The sequence below is a fragment of the Diospyros lotus genome, chromosome 8 (assembly GCF_014633365.1).
Source record: "Diospyros lotus cultivar Yz01 chromosome 8, ASM1463336v1, whole genome shotgun sequence".
Classification (NCBI taxonomy): domain Eukaryota; kingdom Viridiplantae; phylum Streptophyta; class Magnoliopsida; order Ericales; family Ebenaceae; genus Diospyros; species Diospyros lotus.
The window spans coordinates 39,888,029-39,900,692 of record NC_068345.1 but is presented as its reverse complement, the minus strand read 5'-3'; the positions used below and the strand labels follow the sequence as shown (position 1 = coordinate 39,900,692).

The 12,664-nt window shown below is 37.5% G+C and overlaps 3 protein-coding genes across 4 annotated transcripts; 2 read left to right on the top strand and 1 right to left on the bottom strand.

Moving 5' to 3' along the window:
- The first annotated feature begins 1,615 nt into the window (after positions 1-1,615).
- Positions 1,616-4,826, top strand: LOC127808994 (PAP-specific phosphatase HAL2-like). Its single transcript, XM_052347767.1, has 3 exons — positions 1,616-2,160; positions 3,526-4,213; positions 4,382-4,826. The coding sequence occupies exons 1-3, from the start codon at positions 1,791-1,793 to the stop codon at positions 4,683-4,685; spliced, it is 1,362 nt and encodes a 453-aa protein (XP_052203727.1). The 5' UTR covers positions 1,616-1,790; the 3' UTR covers positions 4,686-4,826.
- Positions 4,827-6,839: 2,013 nt separating this feature from the next.
- LOC127807262 (dormancy-associated protein 2) lies at positions 6,840-7,579 on the top strand. Its single transcript, XM_052344962.1, has one exon. The coding sequence runs from the start codon at positions 6,911-6,913 to the stop codon at positions 7,352-7,354; it is 444 nt and encodes a 147-aa protein (XP_052200922.1). The 5' UTR covers positions 6,840-6,910; the 3' UTR covers positions 7,355-7,579.
- A 665-nt stretch (positions 7,580-8,244) lies between these two features.
- On the bottom strand, positions 8,245-11,949 carry LOC127808145 (secretory carrier-associated membrane protein-like). 2 transcript variants are annotated; one of them, XM_052346548.1, is made up of 12 exons: positions 11,663-11,949; positions 11,135-11,230; positions 10,958-11,038; positions 10,829-10,862; positions 10,242-10,364; positions 10,038-10,100; positions 9,832-9,925; positions 9,650-9,695; positions 9,495-9,562; positions 9,257-9,305; positions 9,095-9,160; positions 8,245-8,840 (listed from the first exon to the last, which is right to left on the bottom strand). In XM_052346548.1, the coding sequence occupies exons 1-12, from the start codon at positions 11,705-11,707 to the stop codon at positions 8,772-8,774; spliced, it is 834 nt and encodes a 277-aa protein (XP_052202508.1). In that variant the 5' UTR covers positions 11,708-11,949; the 3' UTR covers positions 8,245-8,771. The 2 variants fall into 2 exon arrangements, with proteins under 2 accessions (XP_052202508.1, XP_052202507.1); XM_052346547.1 differs by having other exon boundaries at positions 8,250-8,840; positions 11,479-11,944.
- Between the last annotated feature and the right edge of the window lie 715 nt (positions 11,950-12,664).

Here is a 12,664-nt window from a genome sequence, read left to right as displayed (position 1 = left end):
ATCTTTATTTTGTAAAATAAAAATATATAAAATAATTTAAAATTTATTTTATTAATAATATTTTACAATGCCAAATAATCTTTACTTATATAATAATATAAGTGGACATGGCAGGAGTGGCTTTTTTCCCATTGCCAAATGCCCCATTTAGGACAGGTGTGGGGGTTGGGCTTGGCCCAATATGGACACAGATGGCCTCACGGCCAGGCCCACTTGAACAGGGTGTTTAAATGCCAGCAAAATTTGAACAAAGGCTTCAATCATATCTCCTAAACTTCACACTTTCGGTTCCTTCCAGCATTGACGAACCCATAGAAAAGAAGTAAAATTTAAGGGCTTGTTTTTCTCCCATGATGATGAAACAATGACAAGAGCCGTGCATCATTAAACTTCCATTGGCAAGTAAGCCTCTGCTTAAAGGAATTGTATTGGGTTAATGTACAAATTTGACAAATTGTGCCTTTTGATCATCATCGTGCGCCCAGTAGTTAAATAATTGTGTTTGAAAGGAGAAGTGTTCACATAACAAGGATCTTGTGTGTGTGTGTTGCTTTGAGTCGGCTTGAAGATGATGAAACAATGACAGCAACTTTGCATCACTGAGTTTTTGTTTGCAAGCATTTATTAAAACAGGCGACTCATCATCATCAACCAAAATAACATTGAATATATATATATATATATAAAATTTTGACTAAGTGTGCTCACTGTTTATAGTGCACAAAAGTATTCAAATGAATGTATTTGAGATGTAGAATATAGAGGAGTAAATAATTTTATCATGATTAAGTTATCTTTTATTATGAGGCACTAGTTTGCGATGAATGAACGATCGATTAACATAACATAGACTCAAATATGTTAAAATGGTCCCCATTTAAACGAGAGCTGAACCAATACTATCTCTTTTAATACTGCTTAAACATGATAAATGATAATTTAAATTTTATGTCATATTCAAACTCGAGACCTCCTATCTCCCTCTCAAGTCTCATTCCAACCAGGCTATCATCTTGAAAAGATTTGACGGGCACCTCTTTCACACACAGAGGCTGTCAAGGTGTCAATTTTGCCGTTATGTTCTTTGTTGAGAATTGAATGACATCTAACGCCGCTTCAACTTGCAGCAAGAGCAAGCCAATGTTGCTGGGCCAACTTGGCTAGTAAGTGGGTTGTGCTGTAACATTTGATATGTAATCAAATTCATTGGGTATTTGAAGATATTTGAAGATGGGCAAGTCCCCTGGGATAAGTATTGTGTCATACATCACGAGCATCAAATCTATAACATTAATTTGGAGGACGAAGAGATATTTGATTATATGCCTTGTTGGGTGGGTAGTTCAAATTGTATAAAATCAAAAATATGTACAACTATGTTCAAATCACACTTTGAATTTAATTTCCAAATAATTCAAATTGTGTTAGGCCGGTTAATTTTGGAGTCTAGTTGTCAAGTCATTGTAGCAACTTTGGCCTTTCTGTTCTGAGGGGCACTAACTGGTCCTTGTGTTCTCAAATAGTTGTACCTTCCCTTGCAAAAGCCAAGGAAGTCCTGGCAATAGCGCCACCCAGTTGCTTATACATGTGTCATCAGCTTATTTGTCCGTCTACTCGAGAACCAGGAGAGAAAATGGGAATTGTTTGCCCAATCATTTCATCCCAAACCCGCTTCGTCATTTCTCATCCTTCCCATGTCATTCTCTGCCCGCAAATCCCAATCAAATTCAATTCCAAGACCCATCTTCTGATATAAAAGGACCGAGCCAAGAATCAAGATTTCATATATAATGCCGTATTTCAGTGCAAACTTCGCCACTAAACTGCCCCATGGCTTTGTTCACAACAGAAGGAACAATTTCTTGCCCGCCAATGTAGAAAATTCCTTCCTTTTGATCTTAGGCAGCAAGAGAAGTCTGGTAAATTCAAATTCCTCAAGGCCCAGTGTTTCCTTTTCCAATCAAACTGATACAATGGAGGGGCAGACCCAGTTGGCGCTGAGTTCCTCTGTGCCAGAGAAGTATTCCAAGGAATTGGAAGTGGCTGTCAGAGCCGTACACATGGCCTGTTTGCTCTGTCAGACAGTTCAGGACAGTTTGGTTTCCGGAAGCCATGGCCATCTGCAGTCCAAGGATGACAATTCCCCTGTCACAGTTGCCGGTAAGCTGCTAGCCATTTTTCTCGCTTTGGTATTGTCCTAAATTAGGTTAAAGTATGTTGGAGGGCAAGCATGCATAAGGATGCTCATTTGTGATCGGAAGGTTACATATTGTTGCAAAATAAGAAAGGCAATAGCCTCTTTATAATAAAGTAAAGGCAAGGCTTTGTGCAAATGCGACTCTCCTCAATCCTTGCAAAGCGGAGAACCTTGTGTGTTGGAGACATTTTTTTTTTTTATGGTTTACTTAGATTTTGAATTTTTGTGGGCTATTTGAGATCTTTGCAGAATCTGACCATTCATCGTGGTTTGTGCTTAAAAGGGTTCAGAGTTGCCAAATGATGTACAATCGGGTTTCTAGTATGAGCTAAGCAGATAAAACACTTTAATTGAGGATTGAATTTCGAGTGATTAAGGTTGAAATTTCAATTATGAAAGAGAAAGCCCCCAAAAGAGTTTTTCTTTGGTTCCTAATTTACTCTTGGATTTCAAGATTAGATCAAAGATTGAGTGCATGGTAAAGAATCAAACATAACTAGCCCATTTTACAGAAATCAGACATTTTACAACATGGACCAATATTTGATGTACTTGGTTATCTATTACTCGGATGAAGGGCAAACATAAGCACTCTGTGTGGTTCAGAACCCAGTTCAAATCATTTGTGAAGAATTTGGAATGTGGGAAGATAATTGCAGTATTGATTTGCTTTGTGCTTGGTTACGTTTTGTGTATGGTCTAATCAATTAAGAGGATGTAGCTAGAAAGATTTTCTTCTGATTCACTCAAAAGGTTAAGCTGTTAAACTGCATTGTGATCCAATCAAAAGTTTCTCAGATGTTGAATTTGAGCCTTGGACCTTCTAATTCCAAATTCCAATACATGCCAGACAAACTATTTTCTCTGGAGATTAAGCTTTCATGTTACAAAGGGGTTGATGTGGATTACTCAAGTTAAGAAGCTCGGTTCGGTTCTTCATATTAGGCAACCGTGTTTTTATGATTGATGTTTGTTCAAAACCATTAAATTAACTCGAGATTTCTTAGTACTTCTTATGTGAGAAGTTTGCTTATTGTGATGACTGTATTGGAGGTGTCTAGAACTTTCCTCAACTTAGAACTAGAAACACTCTAATTGGCTCAAACATATGCAGGAGAGTTGAGTCAGATAAGAGCTCACTGCAATCCCTTGAGTCACTTATGAAATTTGTATGCGTGAAGATAAGACGATGGATATAAATGACTAGCAAGTTAGAATTCATTTCGCTGACAGTACATAATATCCTCAGGCTTGATATGTTGTTTAGGAAATATTTTTGTTTTGTCCTACTAGATTGGCTTATCCTCTTAATTGCATCATGTAAACAGATTGGAGTGTTCAAGCAACTGTGAGCTGGATACTGTCTGAAACTTTCAGGAACCAAAACGTATCGATTGTTGCTGAGGAAGATGTTGAAGCACTCTCCAAAGCTGATTCAGCCGGCTTACAAGAAACTATTGTGAAGACAGTGAACCAATGTCTAGCAGAGGCACCTAGATTTGGCCTTCAAGGTCCAGTCATGGCTCTTGGAACTTCAGAGGTACTCGAGGCCATTAGACGGTGTAACTCTACTGGGGGCCCTATTGGAAGATTTTGGGTGCTTGATCCCATCGATGGCACGTTGGGGTTTGTCCGCGGGGATCAGTATGCTGTTGCTCTGGCATTGATAGAAGATGGAGAAGTTGTGCTTGGCGTTCTTGGCTGCCCCAACTATCCAATGAAGAAAGAATGGCTGAGTTACCATTATCGCTACCATAAGCTCATATCTAAGTTGGCTCCTCCAAGCTCTAAGACATGGGACAAAGGCTGTGTGATTTATGCCAAGGAAGGTGGTGGCAAGGCATGGATGCAACCATTGCTCCCTGCAGATAAGAAGTTTGTGTGGCCAAACCACGCGAGGCAAATTCAAGTCTCAACGATAGATAACCCAGCATTGGCTACCTTTTGTGAACCAGTTGAAAAGGCAAATTCAAGCCATTCCTTCACAGCAGGATTAGCCCACAGTGTTGGGCTCAGGTCGGTTAATTTCTTTCTAGTTCCATCTTCTTCTTCCTTAAACTTTGATTACTACAAATAAGGCCGCAGCGCAGATTGAAATGACTGGTAGCTAGCTAGAATTTACACAACCAACCTTACATACCAAGATAAAGGGCTGATATGCTGCTGTTGCGTTCAAAATTGTAGGAACCAACCATTACGGGTGTACAGCATGGTGAAATACGCAGCCATAGCGCGGGGACACGCCGAGGTTTTCATGAAATTTGCTCGCTCGGGTTATAAGGAGAAGATATGGGATCATGCAGCGGGTGTTCTTATCATTCAAGAGGCCGGGGGCGTGGTAACTGATGCAGGAGGCCGGCTCTTGGACTTCTCCAAAGGCATATATTTAGAAGGGCTCGACCGCGGTGTAATTGCTTGCTCTGGAGCCAAACTACACGAGAAGATTATCAGAGCTGTAGATGCTAGCTGGAACTCCTCCAGCCTCTGATCTATATATACATGCTTCTTCAATTCTGTCTGCCATTTGCTACTGCTACTGTAATAAGGTTTTATGTTCAGTTTGAAATATATCATTCCTGTTAACTGCTTCAACTGTCCATATTGGTAAAGTCGACCGGCCGTTAATTCTAATTTGTCTCTGTGCAATAACTTGGAATCATTACAGTTAACTACTGTAATAACAACAATATAAGAAGAGACGAAAAAGCAGAAGAAGCCTTACTCTTTACGTTTTGCAAGCAAAGAAACTCTGTTCGTAACTTAAAAAACTCATAATTTTTCAGTTACGCAAGAATGACCTCACTATTGGATAATGCCTGCCGGGATTATTATTGTCGCTCAAGTGTGAACGGACCGGACCGGACCAGACACGAGAGGCAAGCGATGGGGATTGCAAGCTTGTTGATGGAGATTTGAACAAGCTTGGCTACCTGTCAATGGAGATCTGAAATGGGTACGAATTGTCAAACTAAAAGCAGTGGTCTGCCTACCCATTTTAAATGCACCATGCAGGTTCACTTGTCATGTCTGCCTTCACTACAATGGAGCAGGAAGAAAATTGAATGGAGTTTCCAGACAAATTAATTGCAGAGTGGTTGTCAAGTGCTTCCTTTCCTTTTAACATATATATATAAAAAAAAAAGGACGAAATCCAGAGACGGTGAATTAAAATCAGTGTTTTTAAAGTCTGATGGTGAGTCGGAGGGAATGGGTTGATTGGATTAAAAAGAATTAATTAATAATTTTCAAAAGTCGGTCAAGCGAACAATAAACTCGTTACATAGCATAGCATATAATTATAAATAAATATAATAATATTGTTATATGGTTTGTGTGTAAATTTGCAGAGTGGTGCGAGGCATTTAAGTCCCCCCCATGTCCATGCATTCAGAATTCAGTCTTAATACCTTTATGGATGAGTAATTATTGCATCCAACCAACCCATCGCCTTCAAAGTTCTTCAAGTCCCATCTACCCCTTTTCTCTCTCTATAAACAAATTAATAATTTAATAGATTTTATATTTTTTTAAGTGTTATTATAGGTTCATATTATGATATAATCTGGGAAATATATATGTAATAATTATGCATTTTATTAATTGAGATGAGAGAAGTTAATTTGAAATTAAGAGTAATTTAAATATTTAAGTATACTATTTATAATGATATTTTATTTAAAAAGAGAGAGGGAGAGTAACATGAATATTATGATTACATTTAGGGTGTTTGATTGATATAAAAAATACGTAAAAAAAATATTTTTTAGCCAAATTTTAAGTTCGAGTGTTTGATTGGTAATTTTATTTATGGAATTTATTTTTCACCCAAATACAAAAGTGACATATTTTTTACAAAAACAAGATAAATTAATTCTTTTTTTTTTTTGGGGGGGGGGAATCAAACATATCTTTAGGAGAGGTATGGTATAATTATTTTTTTAAAAATTTTTAAATTCATAATTCTTAATAATACTCTTGTGAATCAAAGATTTGCAAGATTTATACAATTTTATATTTGATTAGTTTTAAAGACTCTTACGAGTATTCTTTTTTAAGAATATAAAATTTGATTAGTTTTAAAGATTCTTACGAGTATTCTTTTTTGAGAATTTTATATTCTTATGTTTTATTTAAATGTAACACTTTTGAAAATTTATGTTATTTTTAAAAGAATTTATTTGATTTTTTATTTAAAAATAATAAATTCATTTTAGTATATAAAATATTAGGTTATGAGTTTATAAGAAGATAAGGGATATGAGATTACAAGAGGGTAAGGGCTGTTTTATTTTTTTATTTGTTAAAACTTTTCTTAATTCATAGAAATCTAAGATTCTCAACCTAGAAATTTTTTTTGTGAAAAAATTGATTAAAAATAAATTTTAAAAATATTATTTTTTTATAATTTTTTTTAAAAAGATTATACCAAAGTTGTAGATTTCTAATCTAATATTCATAAAAATCTAAAAATTTTTCATATACTAAACGTTCTCTTCAAATAATGATAGGAGTCATAATGACGATATTATCAGTAGATACATTAATTAAGTAGAGAAAATAATAACTGATTTTTAACATTATTTTTACATTTAATATATATATATATATATATTCTCTCGCTTTAATGCTGCTCTCCTGTCATCTCCACTACATAAATATTCCACGCGCACTTTCTCTTCCCCTCATCACCTCGCCAAAAAGCTTCCCCCCACCATGAACACGATCTCCACTCTTCTCCTAGCTTTCCTTATCTCCACCACGGCCTTCCTCTCCGCGGAGACCCGACCCGAGATACTCGCCTCCGGCAAGGAAAAGGCTCGCCACAGCGCCCCAAACAGCCAGAAGGGCGGCGGCGAAGGGCGGGGAGGGTTCTTCGGCCCCGGCGGCGGGTTCAACATACCCGGAATGGGAAATGGGTGGAACATGGGCGGCGGCTACGGAGCCGGGTTCGGGGGCCCGAACGGAGGGTACGCGAAAGGTGGCGTTGTGAGGCCCAGCGTTGTTTGCAAGGAAAAGGGTCCGTGCTACAAAAAGAAGCTGATCTGCCCAGCCAAGTGCTTCAGTTCCTACAGCCACGCCGGAAAGAACTACGGCGGGGGAGGTGGCGGCGGCGGATGCACCATGGACTGCAAGAAGAAGTGCGTTGCTTACTGTTGAGATATATATATATATATATCTGCAGTAGGTTGGTATCTTATTTAGCAGTTGCTACCACTAGGTTGGTATCTTATTTAGCAGTTGCTACCCATATATATATATGGATATATAAAAGCAAGTATGTAATGCTTTGTGGAAGACTTGGTTGGTTGGACCTATATGGGTTTGATGGCTTTAATGAGTCTATATATATATATATGAATGTTTCTGTTATCTTTTTGGTTTTGGTTTTCGAGTGATTATATCATGATTTTGATAGCTCTGGCAGATCGATGATATATATATATATATATGTTAAATCTTTTGGTTTTGTTAAGGTAGAAGGCAGATCTTAGAGAAAGGTTTAAGCAATGTATTCTCTTGCGAGGAGAACTTAATTTCACTCATTTCATTCAGAGGGTTTGAAGCTGGTTTCTCCCTTGATTGTGGCTACAAAGATTCACCATGCAAAGGGGTTATTATTGAGGGAAAAATAGCTGTAGTTAGGGTTTAGTTAAATCTTAATTAAATTTTAATATTTATTAAATTAATTAAAAAATGACACATAATGGCCACGTCTTTGGTTTTGTAACCCAATGAGAGTGTAATTTTGTTCCACCCTTTAACGGGGTGAACATCACCCACATCACCCTCACAATTTTTGTGAGGGTGAAAAAGTAACGGAACGGCAATTAATATTTTCATGCCGTTCTGTTGCTTTTTCACCCTCACAAAAATTGTGGGGGTGATGTTCAACAAAATCGCACTCAACCAATGGAACCACTAATCAGTGTCCTATTACTGAGTTTGACTTTGAACCATAGAGGAGAATGCAGTCAAAACGGATATAACAATAATATTAATCTTAATAATATTTTAAAGATGTACATTAGAGAGGTATATATATGTAATAGTAAACTATACATTAAAAGAGAATTAATTACGTTAATATTATTCTATTTTATCCATTTCCCTTGCTCTCCCATGCAGGAAAAAGTACTTCTCGTTATGTCAATTCATCCCATTCCATTCATTGCTATAGTCGACCTTCGATCATATGAAATGCAAAGGGCAATATAAAAGCATTCATTTTAAGCAATATGGCCAGGGCAGGGGGTCCCCCTTGCACAGTTCATTTGGCTGGCAAAACTTTCACTTAAACGGATAATGATGTTGTTGTCAAGCCCTTTTCTCAGGAAGTGTTTACCAAAATACTTTCTCTGAAGCCAAACAAACTCCAAACACACCAAAATGCAAGTATTCCAGAGGTACACCTTGTATGCCCCAACTACTTTTCTATGTCAATAACAGCTATTTCTCTTAAAAACCTAGTAAAAGCATTCTGAACAAGAAAAAGAAGCACTTAAAACAAACCCTTCTTAGTATGGTATTTAATTTCTCTCTTTTCTCTTGAACGGAGGGCATTGAATCACTGTTCTCATGTTCTTCTGGCAGCCTCGCGCATCTCTGCAGCTTTGCCCATGCCCCGGAAGTACATGTATACTTGCTGCAAGATGGAGGTATGAAACAAGAAGTAAATCTAATAGTAAAAATAACAAAAGGGAGAAGGTGTTTTAGTGCACGGTTCCACGCTTTGTGAGGTCGTATTTGAATATATTAACAAACAAAAAGTAAATAAAGCGAAGGAAATTAGCAAAATGCTTAATTAATTAGTCAGCATGTAGGCATGTACGCAGCAATTGTCCTTGTTCTTTGGTGACTTGATGAAATGAAGATGTTTGAAGAAACAAAGAACCAGACCTGGATAACCCAGATGCTGAGAATCGATTCGAGGCAGAACAATCCAAACCCAATGAAGTACAATATCTGAGCAGAATGAAATGAAATCAACTTAAACAATAGAAGGAAACAGCAAGAATAAAAAGTAGCAAAATATGAATGCTAGTTTGGGAATTGGCTTACCCCCAGAAAAGGATGTTTGCTTATGATATCTACGGCGGACAGGAAACCCCTGTTTCAAAGATGATGAAAATTTTGGGTAAAAGATACTTTGGAAGATATTCGTTATAAGAGCCTGCTAGAAGATAAGTTCATGAATAAAGTAAATGATAAGCTAAAATTTATGCAACTGATCCCAAATAGTGGGATAAAGGCTTGGTATGTTGTCGAATGTTGTTTCAATAGTTAAGAGGGAACATACGTGAAAGATCTTCCTTTGAAAACTATTGGTGGAGCAACCGCAGCAAAGATGCAGAAGCCAATGTGAAGCTGCAAGCAGTGGCAAAAAAATGAGACAATTTTGGGTCAACTCAATGTAGATATAGCAGATATATAGTAAAAGACAAGAAAACTCACCAAATAGAAAAGGAAAAACCAGCCAAAATTCACAGCACTATCCTTCCTGCAACGAGGCCTCTGATGTTAACTAAAGCCAGCCATCCAAACAGAGAACCAAATGTTCAACAGATTTATATGAAGATAAATAGGCTTGCAATTGACCTGCAAGTTAATGGCATGGAGAAAACAAATATCCTTACCTAAAAGTACGATAAAGGGGACGATACCATAGCAGATATGCTAGTGGAACCCCTAAGACGAAGTATATAACAGAAAGGAACCAGATTTTCACATCTGCATCAAGATACGTTAGGATCTGTTAAGGGTAATATCTGATGAGTTATGGCAAATTATTAACATAAAAAAACAAGGGCACAAAACATAGCAGAATTCTATATATATTAACCTCCCAATGTAATCCCAGCTGCAGCAACAGCCAAAATGTTCCATAGCAGACACCCCACCACCCCTGAATCCATGAGCGTTTACAATTATGGACCTTAAGCCAATCTTCAGTGGCACATATTCAATACATTTCAGATACAAAGAGCAATAGAATCATTATAATGTATGATAAACTCCCAGAAGAACACATTTGAGTTTGACGTACCCAAAAATGTTGCAAAGCCAATATACAACAATTTCTGAAGATGAATTGGTACTTCATTTGTGATGTCATGATGGACGAGTGGGAGAAATGGAGGCCAATTTGCCACCTCAAGAACTATGCCAGCTGCAAAGCCAAAGGAAGAACCTAAGTTAAACAGTGTTGAACTGCACAATGATCAAATTCCATGGAAATTGAGTATATTTGTTCTTGGAAAAAGGAAAGCAAAGGAATATAAACCAAAAGAATAAACAAAAGAGGGAAAAAGGAGTGTTCATATATATTCACACACACACACATACAAGAACAAGAACATAAAGCAAACTGAAATTCCTGCCCAACTTGAATAATATATATATATATATATATGCACGCGCGCGCGCGCGCGCGCATACAAGAACGAGAACATAAAACAAACTGAAATGCCTATACAACTTGAATAAAAACTATCAGAAAAATAATGGACTCTTCAAAGTTAATGTAAAACAAACTGGAAGTCTACAGTTGTCAATGCAGCAAGTGATTGCTTAAGATATAGCACATAAAAATTAGATAAAAAGGAGAGAAAACAGGAGAGAAATGGAAAGCACCTCGAGCTGCCGCCTCTTCCAGCCTTTTGACGTGCTGCGTATCTCAACAAAACAATGATCATAATTAAGGACGCCATTTATCAAATAAGCAACGAAAGTTGAGAGGTTAATATTTCCATCACCGAATACCTCTTCCCTCTTTCTCAATTCAGCCTCCTTAGCATGCAGCTCCTTCTCTTTCTCTCTCAGTTTCTCTCTCTTTCTTGAATCCTGAGACTCAAGAAAATATCAAACATTTGGAAGATGAACTTAAAGAAGCAAAAATCTTAGTAACTGCGTCTTCACTGGTTTTAGAAATGCACTTACCGCAGATGTATTAAGAGGAATGTCGATTGGGACAGCATGGCCATGGTTGAAATCCACTGGCTCAAGAGGAAGAGGAGAAAGCCTGGAATTTGAGTTCTGGAAAGTGCCAGCCAGTAAGTATACAAATTATATACAACGCAAGGATAAGCGAGAATTTTGCACAATGCTTTCATGCCAAAACACTGTTTTAAGTAAGAATCCAAGAAAAAAATGATCACAAATGTGGAGTCGTTGGCTTCAAAACTGTAACCAAATGAGCCATCGAAATTCAAGAATTCCATCAAATTCATACAACTAAACAAGTTGGGAGAGAGAGAGAGAGAGAGAGAGAGAGAGAGTAGTACGGAGAAGGGATTGATTTGATCTTCGTGGAAGGTGTTACGATCGAATGGGGAGGCCATGGGAGCGGTGATTGTAGAGGAGTAGGTTCATGGTTGCAGGCTGTACGAGGATCTGAAGATATAGCGGAGGAGGTTGAGGAAATGCTCATCCTTGGAAACGTCGATTGAATTGAAACCGTCGACTGACCTTTTCTCGGAGGAACAAACGAAAGGGACGGAGTCTTGTAGACATTGAGAAAATGAAGAATCGACGTGTACTTAAAAACTTTTTTGGGGATAAACCACAACACCAGCAGAAGACAAGCAGCTTGCATTTCACAAACCAAACCAACACCTCATCTAACGCCTAACGGACGGCCAAGAAAGACAAGAATCACAACAATTAATTAAATAATTTCTATTTCCTTTTACGTTGACTTCCCCTTGACTAGACTGATGCCGTGCCACTTGCAACTATTTGTACAGATTTTTAGTAGTCGACTTTGACACCTTAATTTAACATTTCCTCACACATCCACCTCTTATGCTAGCCACCCACCCCCACAAGAGATGATGAGACTCACATATCTCCACCTCTTATGTTAGCCACCCACCCCCACAAGAGATGATGAGACTCACTCTTATGCTAGCCACCCACCCACCCCACAAGAGATGATGAGACTCACATATCCACCTCTTATGTTAGCCACCCACCCCCACAAGAGATGATGAGACTCACTCTTATGCTAGCCACCCACCCACCCCACAAGAGATGATGAGACTCACATATCCACCTCTTATGTTAGCCACCCACCCCCACAAGAGATGATGAGACTCACTCTTATGCTAGCCACCCACCCCCACAAGAGATGAGACTCACACATCCACCTCTTATGCTAGCCAACTAAATAAGTTAATTTTATTATGTTATTTACATCGACGCATGTAATATATTATTTTTTTAATAATTTATTTTTAATATTTTAGATTCTTAAAAATCTAAGTTACATAACATAACATGTTTGTAAAAATGCATTTAATCATATACATAAGATTATAGTGAATTTTTTTTTTAATTTATATATATATATTACTGTTCTATAAATTTCCAAACTCAAAAGTCTAGTGTTAAAGAGTTAAAACAAAACTTTAGCTAGCTGACCCTTTTATTTTATTGTTATTATATATTTTGCGCCGGTTTTTTAAAAAA